The 17549-nt window shown below is 47.6% G+C and overlaps 1 protein-coding gene across 1 annotated transcript in view; it reads left to right on the top strand.

Annotated features, from left to right (window-relative positions):
• Positions 1 to 17549, top strand: part of plxnb3 (plexin B3) — a 129221-nt gene that overhangs the window by 53272 nt on the left and 58400 nt on the right. The window contains exons 7-10 of the mRNA XM_086127400.1: positions 16121 to 16253; positions 16331 to 16490; positions 16613 to 16721; positions 17257 to 17365. Of these exons, the coding sequence (XP_085983526.1) occupies positions 16121 to 16253; positions 16331 to 16490; positions 16613 to 16721; positions 17257 to 17365 (511 nt within the window). The remainder of the gene's footprint in view (positions 1 to 16120; positions 16254 to 16330; positions 16491 to 16612; positions 16722 to 17256; positions 17366 to 17549) is intronic.

Here is a 17549-nt window from a genome sequence, read left to right as displayed (position 1 = left end):
GTTTCATTTTACAATTACCGTATTGGCCCGAATATAAGACGGCCCTGATTATAAGACGACCCCCTCTTTTTCAAGACTCAAGTTTGAAAAAAGACTTTTTGAACACCAAATTAATTTTTATACAGAAAATAATTACAGTACATCTGAAACAAATGATTATAACAATATATTTGAGAGAAAAAACATGTTATTTTGCCTCATTCAAATCTAAAGTGCAATCACATTCGTAAATGAATGGCTTCTGGTTTTTGAAATGTAAATTACATCATAACTTCTCCTCAGCTGCCGGTTAACTTGGCCGATCTTTGACCCACTTTTCTCCAGATTGTCACTACATTTCTCCATTTTCTGTTATCTCTTCTATTATTTTCATCGCTTTTCCTTCTTACCGCTATTTTTTATTTTTCTTCTTCGTGCTACCGCTATTTTTATTTTTATTCTTCGTGGCAGCGGTTCACTTGAGCCTGGGGAGTCAAGTTCAGCATTCACTTCCTTGATATCTGGCGCCATCTAGCGTCGTGAATGGTTATAATGTCTGGACCCCGAATATAAGACGACCCCCACTTTTTCAGTCTTATTTCAATACAAAAAAACATCGTCTTATATTTGGGCCAATACGGTATATACTGTATATTCATTGATGTTTTCACATATTTGAATATCACATTCTTATAATTACACTGTGCTGTTTTTCTTATAATTACACACTACAGAACGTTAATTTCGCTGCCTTCTCCAGACATTTTTCATGTTCAATTCCCACCTCAGACAGTGGTCAGTCAAACCTCTTTTTCATTTCATGCAATCCATCCATTCATCCATTATCTCAACCGCTTACCCTCACAAGATTTGCAGGTGTGCTAGATTGAATCCCAGCCTTCTTCAGGCAGTAGGCGGGGTACAGCCAATTGCAGGGCACACATAGACGAACAACCACCCGCACTCACAATCACACCGAGGGACAATATTCGAGTGTTCCATTAACCGGCCGTGCATGTTATTTGGAATGTCGGTGGAAACCGAAGTACCCGGAGAAAACCCACGCAGGCACGGAGAAAACATGCTAACTCCTACAGGAGGGCCAGAGCCGGGATCGAAACCCACGACCTTGACACTGTGAGACAGACATGATTAATAATTGATGTTTATCATATACAAAAACAAAACAATTTCACATCATTTACATGGTTCAACCAGTGGCATTCAATATACTACTAAGTACTACAACTACTACTAAATAGTAGTACTCATACGATGATAAAGTATTTCTACTATTAGGCACTACTACTGTTACTAAGCACTACGACTAGTTAGCACTACTATGAGTGCTACTATTACTACAGGTACTGTAATTCTACTACATGTACTGACTATAAGTAATACTCCATATACTACTGCAAACACTACTACTACACCAATGACTATAAGTATTATTACTACAACTCTGACTACTACTACTCTTTTACTACTTGTACTATTACTACTACTACTACATTTACTACTACTGACTACTACTACTACTACCTTGTAGATGTACTTCTACTAAATGTACTATGACAAGCACTACTACATATGCTCCTGCAACTACTACGACAAAAATGACTTAATTTTGCTTCAAGTATTACTACAATTACTACTACTACTACTCCGTCTACTACTAGTATTACCCTGACTACTATTACTACTCCTACTACTGCTGACTCTTACTACTAAGTCGCTCTTTTTCTTTGACACAAATTTGGCTTGAAGTACTCTCTCCCCAGCTTCCTCTGCAGCCGGTGCGGAATCCTCTGAAGCTTCAAAGTTTCTCAGTTTGGCTTTGAACTCTGCTAGCTTCATGTCAGTTGGGCCATGAGTGACCATCAGTGTAAATGGCTTGTATTTTTCCGGTAGACCTCTCATAACCATCGCCATAATTAACTCTGCACTTGGTGCCTCGCCTGCTCCCTTGAGTGCTGTAATGATTTGCTCCGCCCTTATAATATACACAGTGATAGTCTCTGTCCGCTTTCTTCAATGACGTCAGTGTAATGTACATGGAGATGATGCGTGGCCTACTTTTTCCGATGTAGTGCTCTGTCAGTACTTTCAGGCTTTCACGACCATTGTCTTTGGTATCTCTGAATATGAGACTCAAACTTACATTGTACAGTAATGGCGCCAGTGCGCAATAAGCATCCGCGTTCAACTTGTTGTCCCTCGCTTGCTCATCTGCTGAATGGTGCCCAACAGGCTCATTCAAAAGAGTCTCCTTTAATCCAACACTATGCATGCAACATAGCATTCTTTCTTGCCAGAGTTCGTACTCTTCTGCCCTTCTGTCGAAAGTGGGCCATTTTGTCTTCAGAATCAGAATCAGAATCATCTTTATTGACCAAGTATGTAGAACACACAAGGAATTTGTCTCCGGTATAACACGCTGCATTAGTATCATCGTAAACAACAAAATCATTGAACCATTTTAGAGTGACCAGTAGCAGTATTTGTAGTACAAGAAGAGTGACTACGTCAGTGACTGTTTAAGGAGTTAATGGCTAGAGGGAAGAAGCTGTTTAAGTGTCTACTGGATTTGGTGCGCATGGATCTGTAGCGTCTGCCTGAGGGGAGTAGCTGGAAAAGGTGGTGAGCAGGGTGCGGGGGATCCAGGAGGATTTTCCGTGCCCTTGTCTTGATTTTTGCAGTGTGCAAGTCCTCAAGAGTGGGTAGGGTGGTGCCAATGATTTTTTCCGCCGTCCTAACTGTCCGTTGAAGTCGGATTTTGTCCTTTTTTGTGGCGGCCCCAAACCAAACCGTGATGGAAGAACACAGGATTGATTCGATGACTGCCGTGTAGAACTGTCGTAGCACCTCCTGTGGCAGGCCATGCTTCCTCAGCAGCCTCAGGAAGTACATCCTCTGCCGGGCCCTTTTCAGGATGGAGATGGTGTTGACTGCCCACTTCATGTCCTGGGAGACTGTGATTCCCAGGAACTTGAAGGTCTTGACGGTTGACACAGGGCAGTTGGATAGTGTGAGGGGTAACTGTGGAGAACAATGTTTCCTGAAGTCCACGATCATCTCTACAGTCTTGAGCGTGTTCAGCCCGAGGTTGTGTCGGCTGCACCAGAGCTCCAGCTACTCCACTTGTTGGCGGTACGCAGACTCGTCGCCGTCTTTGATGAGACCGATGACCGTGGTGTCGTCTGCGAACTTTATGAGTTTGACAGCTGGATCTGTTGAGGTGCAATCGTTTGTGTAGAGGGAGAAGAGCAGTGGAGAGAGGACACATCCCTGTGGGGCTCCAGTGCTGGTGGTGCGTATTGATGATGTTGTTGCTCCCAGTCTCACCTGTTGTGTCCGTCCCGTCAGGAAGCTGAGGATCCACTGGCAGATCGTAGGGGACACACCGAGGTGGAGAAGTTTGGGGGTGAGGAGTTCCGGGATGATGGTGTTGAACGCAGAGCTGAAATCCACAAACAGAATCCTTGCGTAGGTCCCTGTGCTGTCGAGGTGCTCGAGGATGTAGTGCAGACCTATGTTGACTGCGCCCTCCACAGACCTGTTTGCCCGGTAGGCAAACTGAAGAGGGTCCAGCAGGGGTCCGGTGACGTTCTTTAGGTGGTTCAGCACAAGGCGTTCAAAGGACTTCATGACCACAGACGTCAGAGCGACAGGCCTGTAGTCGTTCAGTTCCGATGTTGCCGGTTTCTTGGGAACTGGGATGATGGTAGACTGTTTGAAGCAGGATGGGACCTCACACAGCTCCAGGGATCTGTTGAAGATTTGTGTGAAGACCGGAGCCAGCTGGTCAGCGCAGACTTTCAGGCAGGAGGGGGACACTTTGTCGGGCCCCGCAGCTTTCTTGATCTTCTGTTGCTTGAAGAGCCGTCTCACGTCCTGTTCGTGGATCTGTAGTGGAGAAAAAGAGGGTGGGGGGGGGGGGGGGGGGGGGGGGTAAGTAGAGTGGTTTCTGGTAGAGGTGGGTGTGTGTGGGAAATGGGGGTGTCCTTTTCAAATCGGCAGAAAAACATGTTTAGTTCATTAGCAAGACCCTTATTGTTCACTGTTTGTGGGGGTGGCATTCTATAGGTAGTGATTGCTTTCAGGCCATTCTTTCTGCTTGGCTCTCGACGAAGGCGGACGCTTCTGCACTGCTCCCCCTGCCCTCCCACCTTTTTTTCCCTGCTCGCCACTTAGTCTTGTGCAGTCTTTGTCTTTTTTTTTCCCTAGCCTCCTACCGTGTTTTCATCCGAAGAACTAACCATGGAATTAGTTGGCTGGTCTCTCGATGTAATTGACAAAAAAAATTCGACGGAAAGAGCGGGCAGTGGGGAGCCTGCTTGCCCTCCGGGGACACTTGCTGCCGGATACGCCCTGGATCCATGGAGAAAGTGGAGACCGGTGTGCCTGACAGTACTGTCCGTGGAGGACGTGGAAGGCATCTACATTATTGGCCTTTTGATAACAGGTATGCTGCTGTTTGGTGTTGGCAGCTTGCTGTTCTATCGCAAAATTCAACCGATGGGAGCAGCTCTATTGGAAGTGAAGAAGCTGCCGGTCACTCTGGATGGCTTGGCGCGAATGTCCAACACTCAGACTCAAGCGGTGACTGAGCTCAACCGCAATATTGTTGCGGTTTGGAGCGACTCCGCGCGATCGATAATACCATGGAGACGTTGGAATTTTCGCTTCGAAAAGGAATTGAGGATTGGCTGATCGGCGCCAGTGAGAGATACAGACCAAGGACTCAAGGCTGTCTGGAATTGTTGGCGGCCGTCTCTCCAAAACAAACAACGCTATCTGGCCTTTCCCCTGGATGGAAATACGCATGGAGTCTAGGGCCCCCACCACCAACCCCCCTCCTTCTCGGCCATGGACTGATAAGCCGGGACTGTCTTCATGATGAGCAGACCTCGACGAAGCAGCTATGACCTGTACACGCATACACATACACAACTGGACAACCACACGCGCAAACACATCCTTGTTATCACCGTCTTCATCGCTCCGATTCTTTTTCCCCCGTGACGTGGTTCGATGATGCGGAGCGCAACGGTGACCGTGCGGCTGGTCATTGTCGGCTGCGTCGCGGTTACCCTACCCTAACCCCCCTGCCCCCCTTCCCATTCACCCCCCCCCCCCCCTTATACATGTTGTCTTGTGACTTGTTGTAACTGTCTAATGCTTATTCATGTGCTAGGGTCTTTTTTATCCTGGACTTAAATTATCCTCGGAAGAGGATAGTTCGAGCCTGATTTTTTTTCCCTCTCCCAACCCAGCGTTTTTCCTTTCTGAATTCTGATTGTAATTTCCCCATTGCGGGACAAATAAAGGATATCTTATCTTGTCTTGTCTTGTCTTGTCTTGTCTTATTCCATACAGATGCAGAGTCGTTAGCAGAGAACTGTTTTTTCAGCCTCTCTGCATAGCTTCTCTTAGCGATGTTAATTTCCTTTGTCAATTGGTTTCGGGCGTGTTTGTACAGTGCCCGATCTCCACCTCTTTCTCTTTCCTGAGTTGCCTGAGTTTGGGAGTAAACCATGGCTTGTTATTGTTGAAGGAGCGGAAGGACTTCATTGGTACACACGTCCTCACAGAAACTGATGTATGATGTTACAGTGTCTGTGTATTCATCCAGTGTGCCCGTTGAAGTTTCAAAGACGCCCCAATCAGTGCAGTCTAAGCATTCTTGTAGAGCTAGCTTTGCTTCATCTGTCCATTTTTTCACAGTCTTAACAACCGGTTTAACACATTTGAGTTTCTGTCTGTATGTAGGTATTAAGTGGATTAAATTGTGGTCAGAAAGACCCAATGCTGCACGGGCGACCGATCGGTATGAATTTTTGATTGTTGTATAGCAGTGGTCTAGAATGTTGCCTTCTCTGGTGAAACAGTCGATGTGCTGCTTATATCTGGGAAGTTCACGGTTAAGATGTGCTCTATTAAAATCGCCCAAAATGATCAGGGGTGACTCTGGGTATTTTAGTTCGAGTTTGTTTACTTGTTCGGCTAGCGTTTGTATCGCCGTGTTAGCGTTAGCTTGTGGCGCAATGTAAACACCGACTAGTAAAAAGGAGGTGAACTCACGTGGCGAGTAGAATGGCTTGCAGTTTAAAGACAGCGACTCCAGGTCCGGGCTGCAGTGTGCGTCGAGCTTCGTGACATCAGTGCACCATTCTTTGTTGATATAGAAGCAAATCCCACCACCTTTCAATTTCCCTGATAGCTCCGTGTCGCGGTCGGCTCGGAGAAGGCGGAAGCCGGGTAGATGTAGCGCGGAATCCGGGTGGCGGTCACTGAGCCAGGTTTCAGTGAGGCAGAGCGCAGCAGAACGTGCAAAGGTTTGGTTGGTCTTTGTGAGGAGAAGAAGTTCATCCATCTTGTTTGGCAGAGAACGTAGATTAGCAAGATGGATCGATGGGAGCGGGGTTCGAAATCCGCGCTGCCGGAGCTTGACGAGCACGCCGGCTCGCTTCCCCCTCCTCCGGCGAAAATGACAAAAACAGGGATAATACTAGGGAGCGTGTGACCGAGGCTGCCATACCTGTTGGCGCCTGATGACGTACGCTTCGTTACCTTCGCCAATTTGCGCTCTCCGCTATCTAGCTTCACGTGGTAGCTTACCACCGTCTTGCTAGCGCCGCACACTTCTCGTCAAACTTTCAGGACTCTCGTGTCTGCTCAGCTGGGCCCATAACCTGTTAGCAGAGGCGCTTCACAGCGCGTGCAGATTGGCATCCTTCTGCCTAACATCCAAGAATGACACGATGAGTGAGGTGTTTCCTTCAGCCATGTATCGCCGTGTTTATTGAACAGGTGGAGAGAAGAGAGAGAAAAAGAAAAAGGCGTGTCCCTTTTATAGGGCCGACCATGTCACTCACCACGAACAAAAGTAGAGTTATATTGCCCTCTACTGGCTCAGTCATAAAAGGCAATCATACAATCTTAACATTGACAATGTTCATATTTGAAATTAAAGTCATTCAGCACATTCAAATCACCTTGGGAATGATTTTCAACATGCCCGTAGTTCCCACTTTAGAAACATTCAACAATTCCACCCTTAAAATATACCGTATTTTCACGACTATAAAGCACCATTAAAAGTCTCAAATTTTCTCCAAAATGGACAGGACGCCTTATGATGCGGAGCGTCTTGTGTATGCGCTGAGTTCCAAAACCTGACTGACAGGTAACAAAGGGTAACAAACTCTGACTATTACCTGGATGAACAATTCAACACTAATATAAAATTGGAAAATGCACTTTCAGTAATACACTTAAACAGTAGAAGTCTCTATAAAAACTTCACAAAAATCAAAGAATACCTGACTAAATTCAATAAATTCAAAATAATTGCCATATCAGAAACTTGGCTTGATGAAGATAAAACAACTGAAATGGAAATAGAAGGTTATGAAATGTTTGCAACTAATAGGAAAAACAAAAAAGGAGGGGGGGTTGCAATATATGTAGACAAAGCACTTAAATGCAGTAAAATCGAGAGATTGACAAACACAATAGAAAACCTAATGGAATGTCTAACCATTGAAATACATAATAAAAAGGCATCAAATATCATCATAAGTTGCATCTATAGGACACCAGGATCATGTATTGACACATTCAATAAAAAACTAACAGATATGCTCAGTTACAACAACGATAAGAAAACACGAATAATATGTGGTGACTTTAACATTGACTTATTAAACCCAAATGGACACAAAAAAACAACCGACTTCATAAATACTATGTACAGCAACAGCTTTTTCCCAGTAATCCTGAAACCTAGCAGAATAACAGTTGACACGGCCACATTAATAGATAACATATTTATAAATAAGATTGACCATAAAATGGAAAGTGGACTTCTCATTAATGACATAAGTGACCACCTACCTGTTTTTGCAGTTTTTCATAATTATTTTGATAGAAAAGCTAAGTCAACAACTCGCATAACAGAAATAAGACTAAGAACCCAACGCTCCACCGACGCCTTTAAGCAAGACGTAGAAAAACAAAACTGGACCGAGGTCTATTCACATAACGGGGTAGGACTAGATAAGTTTTTTACTTCTTCCTACTCCCTTGAACATAATAACTGTGTTGAATGAAGATTGATTTCTTTCTTTTTACTTTTTTTATCTACCTTATTTTCTGTCAAATTATTACTGTATATATGTTTTATGTTCAATAAACAGCCGACACGCTGTTTATATAGAGAAAAGGCGGAAGTGACTGTGGACAGGCATGCGGCAAAGAAGTCGGCCAATCAGTGAAGGGTGGGCGTGTATATATACATATATGGAGAGAGAGAGAGAGAAAAGGCAGACGTGAGTGAGGACAGGCATGCGGCGAAGTAGTCCGCCAATGACTGAAGGGCGGGCGTGTAAGTGGACGCTAAAGGGACGCCCCAAGCAGGTACCAACACCTGTATAGAGTGTGGCTATGTGCATTGTTGCAAAACAACTTCGGTTTTGGTTTCTAAGAACCCCCGAAAAAAAATTCTACAAAGAGACACGCCTACGAAGCTCAGTTCAAACTTCAAGCCATCAGTTATGCTTTTGGCATGCGTGCCCATCTCACAGCAGCGGTGAAAAACCAAGTCAAGCAAATGAACTCTGAGCTTGCCGTTATTCCCGCAGGCTTGACTAAAGAACTCCAACCGCTGGACATTGGCATCAATCGGGCGTTCAAAGCAATGTTGCGACCGGGCGTTCAAAGTAAAGTTGCGAGCGGCATGGGAACAATGGATGATCGATGGCAAACACAACTTTACAAAGAGTGAGAGGCAGCGCTGGGCGAGTTACGCCACAAGTTGCGAATGGATTGTGGCTGCTTGAACGAACGTGTCTGCTTGCACTGTTGTTCGAGTTTTTGGCAAAGCCGGCATCATTTCTGTGGAGCCACATGGCAATGAGAGTGACTCTAACAACGAGAGGGAACGCGGCGTTTTTTATGGATTACCGGTACTTGCACGATTGTTCAATTCTGATACAGAGGATGAGGACTTTGATGGATTTCTGGGTGATGATTGATCGAAAAACGTGAGTACATTGTACGATGGCTAAATAAAATACAACGGAATTCAGTTTTGCTTCCGTTGCCTTTTTAAAAACGTGTTTTTACCTTGTATCTGTATGTCTTGGCATGCTACCGTATGCTACAAGCTAACGTGTTTTTAGCGTGCGCGCATGCATGCCGTATGTTTAAGCTGGCGTATGTTTTACCACTGTAAAACTGTGCCCAATAATACAGTGTGTTTTGTCTATGTGTCAAATACAGAAATAGCACCCATTAATGAGGCTGCGCCCAACCATACGGTGCGCCGAATGGTCGTGAAAATACGGTACCTTAATATATGGATTCGAGTCCTGAGGACTCCTCAGTGGGGCAGCCATCTTGGACAGAACATTAGGCTCAACCTGGATCGGTAGCGGGAGACGGACAGGCAGAGTGGTGCAGCGTCGAGAGTAACACAGACTCTGCAACAGTCTGTTGTGGTGAAGAATGAGCTGATTCTAAAGGCAAAGCTTTCAATTACCAGCCGATCTACACCAGTGGCGGATGCCGGTCTGTCAAGGAAGGGAAGCTCAGTTTTGGACGACATCATCAAATGTATCCGTTTATTTATACGAGAATTCTACTCTCCGTTCCTTTTCAAGAAAATGATCTGTGACCCTGTCATACCAACAAGATGACTTTTTCCAGCGTCTTAACTGGGGTGATATCAGTCAGTCTGCGAACACAAGCAACTACAATAAAACACACCAGAAATAAAAGATGAATCTGTCGCTAGTCGTTTTCAACAAAGAGAGTGTCGCGAAGATGATTAGAAGAAGTCTCCAGTTCAACTCAGAACAGAATGAGAATTGAAAAAGGCTCCCACGGATGCCTACACCAAAAGATCAGTGATTGGCTCATTTCGCTGTCAATCAAAAAGAGATTCAGTTTCAGACAGATCATCCAATCATCATGCAAAAAAGCTGAGCATCCAGGCCAGCCCATAAACGCCCGCTGTCCATAGACTCCCAGAGACGCTAGCGGGACAAAACCAGCATTCATCCAATGACTCGTCTCGTTTTAATGCATTGGGACTACTCTCTAGAGTCTAGACGCCCAGTGTCCACGCTGTCGACACTCAGCGTCCACACAGTTTAAAGCACAATGAAGCTGCGGGAATGAATGAGAAGAGAGTCGCATCATAACCAGGAGTAAGAAGCTATTATTCGGAAAAGAAGTTGAGTGCCTTACAGCGCATATTTAGTCAATGACATGTACACACAATTGTATGTACACAAATGTATTTGATCACTTGTATTTGACATTTTGGGGGAAGCTTAGCTTCCCTTGCAGTCTTAGAGCAATTGCCTCTGATCTACACCTACCATTGGTAACGAGCTGTGGGTGATGATGTAAGAACAAGATCCCGGAAATTTGCGGCGGAGATTAGTTTCCTCCACCAGATGTCCAAGCTCTCCTTTAAAGATAAGGTGAGACGCTTGATCATCCAGAAGGGGGTCAGAGTTGAGCTGCTCCTCCTCCGCATTGAGAGGATGCAGATGAAATGGGTCAAGTATCTTGTCAGGAAGACACCTGAATGCCACCCTGAGGTATTTCAGACACATTGCACTGGAAAGAGACCCCGGGGATCACCCAGGACATGCTTGAGTGATGTCTCAGGGCTGGCTTGGGAATGCCTCAAGATCGCCCAGGAGGAGCTGGATGAAGTGGCCTGGGAAAGAAAGGCTGGGCTTCCCTGCTTAAGCTGCTGCCCCCATTACCCAACCTCGGATAAGCAGAAGAGAATGGGTGGATGGATACTTTAATAGTCAAGCTCGACTTTATTACTTAATTACTGTCCATCCATCCAGCCATTTTCCACCGCTTATCCGGGGTCGGGTCATGGGGGCAGCAGCTTTAGGAGGGAATCCCAGACTTCCCTCTCCCCAGCCACTTCTTCGAGCTCTTCCTGGCGGATCCCAAGGCATTCCTATGCCAGCTGGGTGACATAGTCTCTCCAGCGTGTCCTGGGTCGTCCTCGGGGTCTCCTGCCAGTGGGACATGCCCGGAACACCTCACCAGGGAGGCGTTCAGGAAGCATCCTAATGAGATGCCCGAGCCACCTCATCTGGCTCCTCTCGATGTGGAGGAGAAGCGGCTCTACTCTGAGCCCCTCCAGGATGACCGAGCTTCTCACCTTATCTCTAAGGGAGAGCCTGGACACCCTGCGGAGAAAACTCATTTCGGCGGCTTGTATCCGGGATCTCGTTCTTTCGGTCACGACCCATAGCTTGGGACCATAGATGAGGGTTGGGACGTAGATCGACCGGTAAATTGAGAGCTTCGCCCTTTCGCTCAGCTCCTTCTTTACCACGACAGACCGATACAACAGCTGCATCACAGCAGACGCTGCACCGATCCGCCTGTCGATCTCTCGCTCCCTCCTGCCCTCACTCGTGAACAAGACCCCAAGATACTTAAACTCCTCCACTTGGGGCAAGATCTCCTCCCCGACCCGGAGAGGGCACTCCACCCTTTTCCGACTGAAGACCATGGTTTCAGATTTGGAGGTGCTGATCTTCATCCCAACCGCTTCACACTCAGCTGCAAAACGCTCCAGTGAGAGTTGGAGAGCCCTGCTTGAAGGAGCCAACAGTACCACATCATCTGCAAAACACAGAGATGCAATACTGAGGCCACCAAAACGGACCCCCTCAACGCTTCGGCTGCGCCTAGAAATTCTGACCATAAAGGTGATGAACAGAATCGGCGACAAACGGCAGCCTTGGCGGAGTCCAACCCTCACTGGAAACGATTCCGACTTATTGCCGGCAATGCGAACCAAACTCTGACATCGGCAGTATAGGGACCGAACAGCCCGTATCAGGGGGCTCGGGACCCCATACTCCCCAAGCACCCCCCACAGAACTCCCCGAGGGACACGGTCAAACGCCCTCTCCAAGTCTACAAAACACATGTAGACTGGTTGGGCAAGTTCCCACATACCCTAGGATCCTGCTAAGGTTGGAGAGCTGGTCCACAGTTCCACGGCCAGAATGAAAACCACACTGCTCCTCCTCAATCTGAGGCTCGACTTCCTGACGGACCCTCCTCTCCAGCACCCCTGAATAGATCTTACCAGGGAGGCTGAGGAGTGTGATCCCTCTGTAGTTGGAACACACCCTCCGGTCCCCCTTTTTAAAAAGAGGGACCACCACCCCGGTCTGCCAATCCAGAGGCACTCTCCCCGATGACCACGCGATGCTGCAGACGTGTGTCAACCAGGACAGCCCCACAGCATCCAGAGCCTTGAGGAACTCCGGGTGGATCTTATCCACCCCTGGGGCCTTTCACAGAGGAGCTTTTTAACCACATCGGTGACTTCAACCACAGAGATAGGAGAGCCCACCTCAGGGTCCTCAGACTCTGCTTACTCCGAGGAAGGCGTGTTGGTGGAGTTGAGAAGGTCTTCGAAGTACTCTGCACACCGGTTCACAACGTCCCGAGTCGAAGTCAGCAGCGCCCCATCCCCACTGTATACAGTGTTAGTGGTGCACTGCTTCCCCCTCCTGAGACGTCGGATGGTGGACCAGAATTTCCTCGAAGCCGTCCGGAAGTCGGCTTCCATGGCCTCACCGAACTCTTCCCACGCTCGGGTTTTTGCCTCGGCGAACACCGAAGCTGCGTTCCGCTTAGCCAGTCGATGCCCGTCAGCTGCTTCTGGGGTCCCACAGGCCATAAAGGCCCGATAGGACTCCTTCTTCAGCTTGACGGCATCCCTTACTGCTGGTGTCCACCAGCGAGTACGGGGGTTGCCGCCGCGACAGGCACCAACCACCTTACGGCCACAACTCAGATTGGCCGCCTCAACAATAGAGGCGCAGAACATGGTCCATTCGGACTCAATGTCCCCCGCCTCCCCGGGACATGGGAAAAGCTCTGCCGGAGGTGGGCATTCAAATTCCTTCTGACAGGGGATTATGCCAGACGCTCCCAACAAACCCTCACAATATGTTTGGGTCTGCCAGGATGGACCGGCATCTTCTCCCACCATCGGAGCCTACTCACCACCAGGTGGTGATCAGTTGACAGATCCGCCCCTCTCTTCACCCGAGTGTCCAAAACATGCGGCCGCAAATCCGATGATACAACCACAAAGTCAATCATCAAACTGCGGCCGAGGGTGTCCTGGTGCCAATTGCACATATGGACACCCTTATGTTTGAACAAGGTGTTCGTTATGGACGATTCGTGATGAGCACAGAAGTCCAACAAGAAAACACCACTCGAGTTCTGATCGGGGGGGGCCGTTCCTCCCAATCACGCCCTTCCAGGTCTCACTGTCATTGCCCAAGTGAGTATTAAAGTCCCCCAGCAGAACAAGGGAGTCCCCCGCCGGAATACTCTCCAGCACACCCTCCAAGGACTCCAAAAAGGGTGGGTACGCTGAGCTGCTGTTTGGTGTATATGCACAAACAACGGTCAGGACCCGTCCCCCCACCTGAAGGCGTAGGGAGGCAACCCTCTCGTCTACCGGTGTGAACCCCAATGTACAGGTACTGAGCCGGGGGACAATGAGTATGCCCACACCTGCTCTGCACCTCTCACCGTGAGCAACTCCAGAGTGGAAGAGAGTCCAACCCCTCTCGAGAGAACTGGTACCAGAACCCAGGCTATGTGTGAAGGCAAGTCCGACTATATCCAGTCGGAACTTCTCTACCTCATACACCAGCTCGGGCTCCTTCCCTGCAAGAGAGGTGACATTCCACGTCCCTAGATCTAGCTTCTGCAGCAGAGGATCGGACCGCCAGGGTCCCCGCCTTTGGCTGCTGCCCAGCTCACATTGCACCCGGCCCCTTTGGCCCCTCCCATGGGTGGTGAGCCCACGAGAAGGGGGACCCACATTGCCTCTTCGGGCTGAGCCCGGCCGGGCCCCATGGGTGTAGCCTCACGAGCCTCACCTCTAGGCCTGGCTCCAGAGGGGGGCCCCGGTGACCCCGCGTCCGGGCAAGGGAAACTGAGATCCATTAATTTTACTCATCATAAGGGGTCTTTGAGCCGTGCTTTGTCTGGTCCCTCACCTAGAACCTGTTTGCCATGGGTGACCCTGCCAGGGGCATAAAGCCCCAGACAACTTACCTCCTAGGATCATTGGGACACACAAACCCCTCCACCACTGTAAGGTGACGGCTCATGGAGGGGTTAATTACTGTCCAACAATCAATATGGTTTCAGATCTGGCAGATCGATATAACTTGAAACAAAAGGTAAATAACAAATGCTTTTGAACAAAGAAAAGATGCTGTTGGAATTTGAATCAATATTAGGAAATCTTTTATTGAAATCAACAATGATGTAGTAAGATTAAAAAATTGACGATTATTGCTTTCAAGGCATTGGGTTGGACTGGATCAAAAGCAATTTTAAAGAACAGCCATCAGTTCAGTTTATGGGTGTTCATAATATTTTGATATTGTGTGTACTGAACCCCCTTGGGTGTTGGTGTCACGTTGCGAGGTGTAGTGATGGGTCCAGCGACACCGATGCGTTGACGCATGCGCCGGGCTCACAGAGCAAACCTGTCGGTGCATGTGCTGCTTCATTACGTCACGTGATTGACACGTGAACTGCACCGGCGCAGTTTAGACTGCATCGGCTGCGTTGACACAGTCCAGGCTGCTGATTGACACATCGGCTGCGTTGACACAGTCTAGGCTGCTAATTGACACATCGGCTGCGTTGACACAGTCCAGGCTGCTAATTGACACGTGAACTGCACCGGTGCAGTTTAGACTGCATGGGCTGCTTGGCACAGTCCAAGCTGCGCCACTTAGTCCAGGGGGCGTCGACTCAGTGCAGGGGGCGTTGACGCAGCAAAAGCCCGCACAGTGTATCCTAAGGAAGTGCGTCTGGCGACACGATGCCGATTGCCGAAACAAGCCAGACCTCACCCTTGCTCGAATAAAAACATATGTTTGGGCAATATGGAAAACACACTGATTATCAGAAAAAATGTGTCCGTCTGACTTCGAGCGTCATGTCGGCTGTCATATAATAGGCTATTATTATATGAGAAGTGCTTTATGAACGTTTGTACTGTACGTCATACTCCAGTTGATTGAGAGGTCCCGCCTATAAGGGGGAGTTCCAGAAAGTGACTGCGAGTGAGCACACCGCATGTTTGATGACTCTGCCACGTTGCTATTAAAAGTCACATAAAACGTAAACCTTGTCTGCTGACCATCATTACATCGGCTAGGCTAGTTTAGCTGTTGTCGTAGTTCAAAGCTTAATATGTGGCGTGGGTTGGGTCGGCGCCGCGAGTACGTGCTCGCGCTCACAGCAGAGAGCAGCAGACTATCGACTGCTGAGACGCGCTTCACTCGAGTGACGTTGCTACAGTACGTGCATATTATGGAGCAGCTTCCGGACAAATACAAATTGTCCGCCGTGTAGAGCCATTTTGATCTCCTTTTGGAGAATAAGGTATTTATTATTTTGTTTGTTTGTTTTTTTGCTGATAACACCAATATTTTCTGTTCTAGAGAAAATAAAAATGATGATGTTTGTTTGAGCATATTTTGTTCATGAGAATATTGGTCAAACTCCAAGTTGTACACCTTTTGGGCCTTCTACTTACAAAGAACACGTCTGCCTGTTCCTGCCCGTTCTTCATGAAGTAGTACTACGTATCAGATAGAGCAGCCCGGCGGTCTACTGTTCGCGTGTCGACCTCACAGTGCAGCGGTTGTGAGTTCGATCCCGGCTCCCGCCTTTCTGTGTAAAGTTTGCATGTTCTCCCCCTGCCTGCGTGGCTTTTCTCCACGTAATCAGGTTTCCTCCCACATTCCAAAAACATTCATGGCAAGCTGATTGAACTCACCTAAATTGTCATAGGTGTGAGTTTTAGCGCGGATGGTTGTTAGTTTCTATGTGCCCTGCGATGTGCTGGCTGCTTCAGGGTGTCCTCCACCTTCCGCCCGAGGACAGCTGGGATCGGCTCCAGCACCCCCCCCCCCTCCCGCGACCTTTATAAGGATAAAGCGGATCAGAAAATGATGGAGAAAGAGAATTGCCGCCTCTTTTGGTCACCAGTGCAACTGCAGCAAAAAAGTCTGCCATTTGTTTGGTACAGATGCTCCCGCAAGGACGAGTGTCAGCGCCACGTTCATGCCAATCACTGGATCTGGAGCTTTAACTCATCCAATCAGTGTGTGTTGGTGCAGAGCGTGCAGCCAGCCAATCAGAGCAAAGATGAGCAGACTCAGGTAGCTTGCACTAGAATAATGGTGATTTATGACTTTTGTCTGAAAAGTCAGAGGGTCATCGTGTCCTGATTTTTCAGGTAATGCTGACACTGCCCCAGCTGCCAGCCCTGAAAGTGACTGAGTCACTTTCTTGCATCTTTCATCATCTTCCTCCTCAGCCGGCCTTAATCACTGGAACCAGCATCAACTGTCAATCACCTGAGCCGACGCTCCTCCCACCACTGCCCACAGGAAGTGGTGCGTACACAAAGTTCTCAAAGTAGCAATCAAAGGGTTACTTTATGCAGGTGTGTGATGCTGACCTGCTCGCTGTGGCTCCACGACGCCTCTCTTTTCATCTTTTGTTGTTGTTGATGTAGATCACGTGATTGTGTCTCTGTCGCTGACATTTGGTCATGTGACCATCAGCACGACCAACATAACCTTCTATGACTGTGGAGCTGTCAGCCGACTCAACCAGACGTCCCAGTAAGACAGCACTTTAGAACACATTGTATCACATTATCTTGTTGTGTGATTGTTCCACATTGTAACCCAGGTCAACGCCCTCACACATTCTTGCACATTGTAACACACTAAAACACAATCCCACACTTTTTTGCATGACACAGCACATGATATCATGTTACAGCATGGTTCTAGCAGATTGTTCACAATGCAAAATTGTTTCACACTGTAGCATAATTTCAAACGATATTGATATGAATTGTAAAAGCCCTAAAACATCGTTGCAACATGGTCACAAAACACTGAGGGCAAGAATGTTGTGACAAAGTGTAATATATTTTCACAATACATTGTTATACATGCGAGCAAGTTATATAATAGCCTTAGAGTAACACACTCTTACATACACTCTTTGATACCATGGAACATGTGACACACTGTATCATAATGACACATAGTGTTACACTACAACACATAGTTGTAATTTTTTACAGTCCTGTACAGCACTTTAATTAGCAGAGATGGTGAGGAGGATGACAGAAATGATATGTTTCAGGTGTCTGGCATGTGTCTTCAGTGTGTGGAAATGTAATTGGTGTCCTCTGGACCAGCAATGCACGCACCACGACCAATGTCCGAATGAGCACACTACCCTCAGCCACAAAGTGAGTCTGTTTACCTGTCTGTCTCTCTGTCTTGCCACATATCTGTCTACTTGTCTGTCTGATGTGGTCTACTTGGCAATCTGCCTGTCTGTCCATCTACAGTAGTGATCTGTCTGTCTGTCCTTCCGTCTGTTGAAAGACCCCTCTGTTTATCTGTGTAAATCTTTCTGTCTATGAGTCTGCC

This window comes from Hippocampus guttulatus, chromosome 1 (genome assembly GCF_054856545.1).
Source record: "Hippocampus guttulatus isolate MCC_2025c chromosome 1, RoL_Hgut_1.0, whole genome shotgun sequence".
NCBI classification, from domain to species: domain Eukaryota; kingdom Metazoa; phylum Chordata; class Actinopteri; order Syngnathiformes; family Syngnathidae; genus Hippocampus; species Hippocampus guttulatus.
Note: the sequence above shows the minus strand (reverse complement) of the source record. Positions and strands in the feature narration are given on the sequence as shown.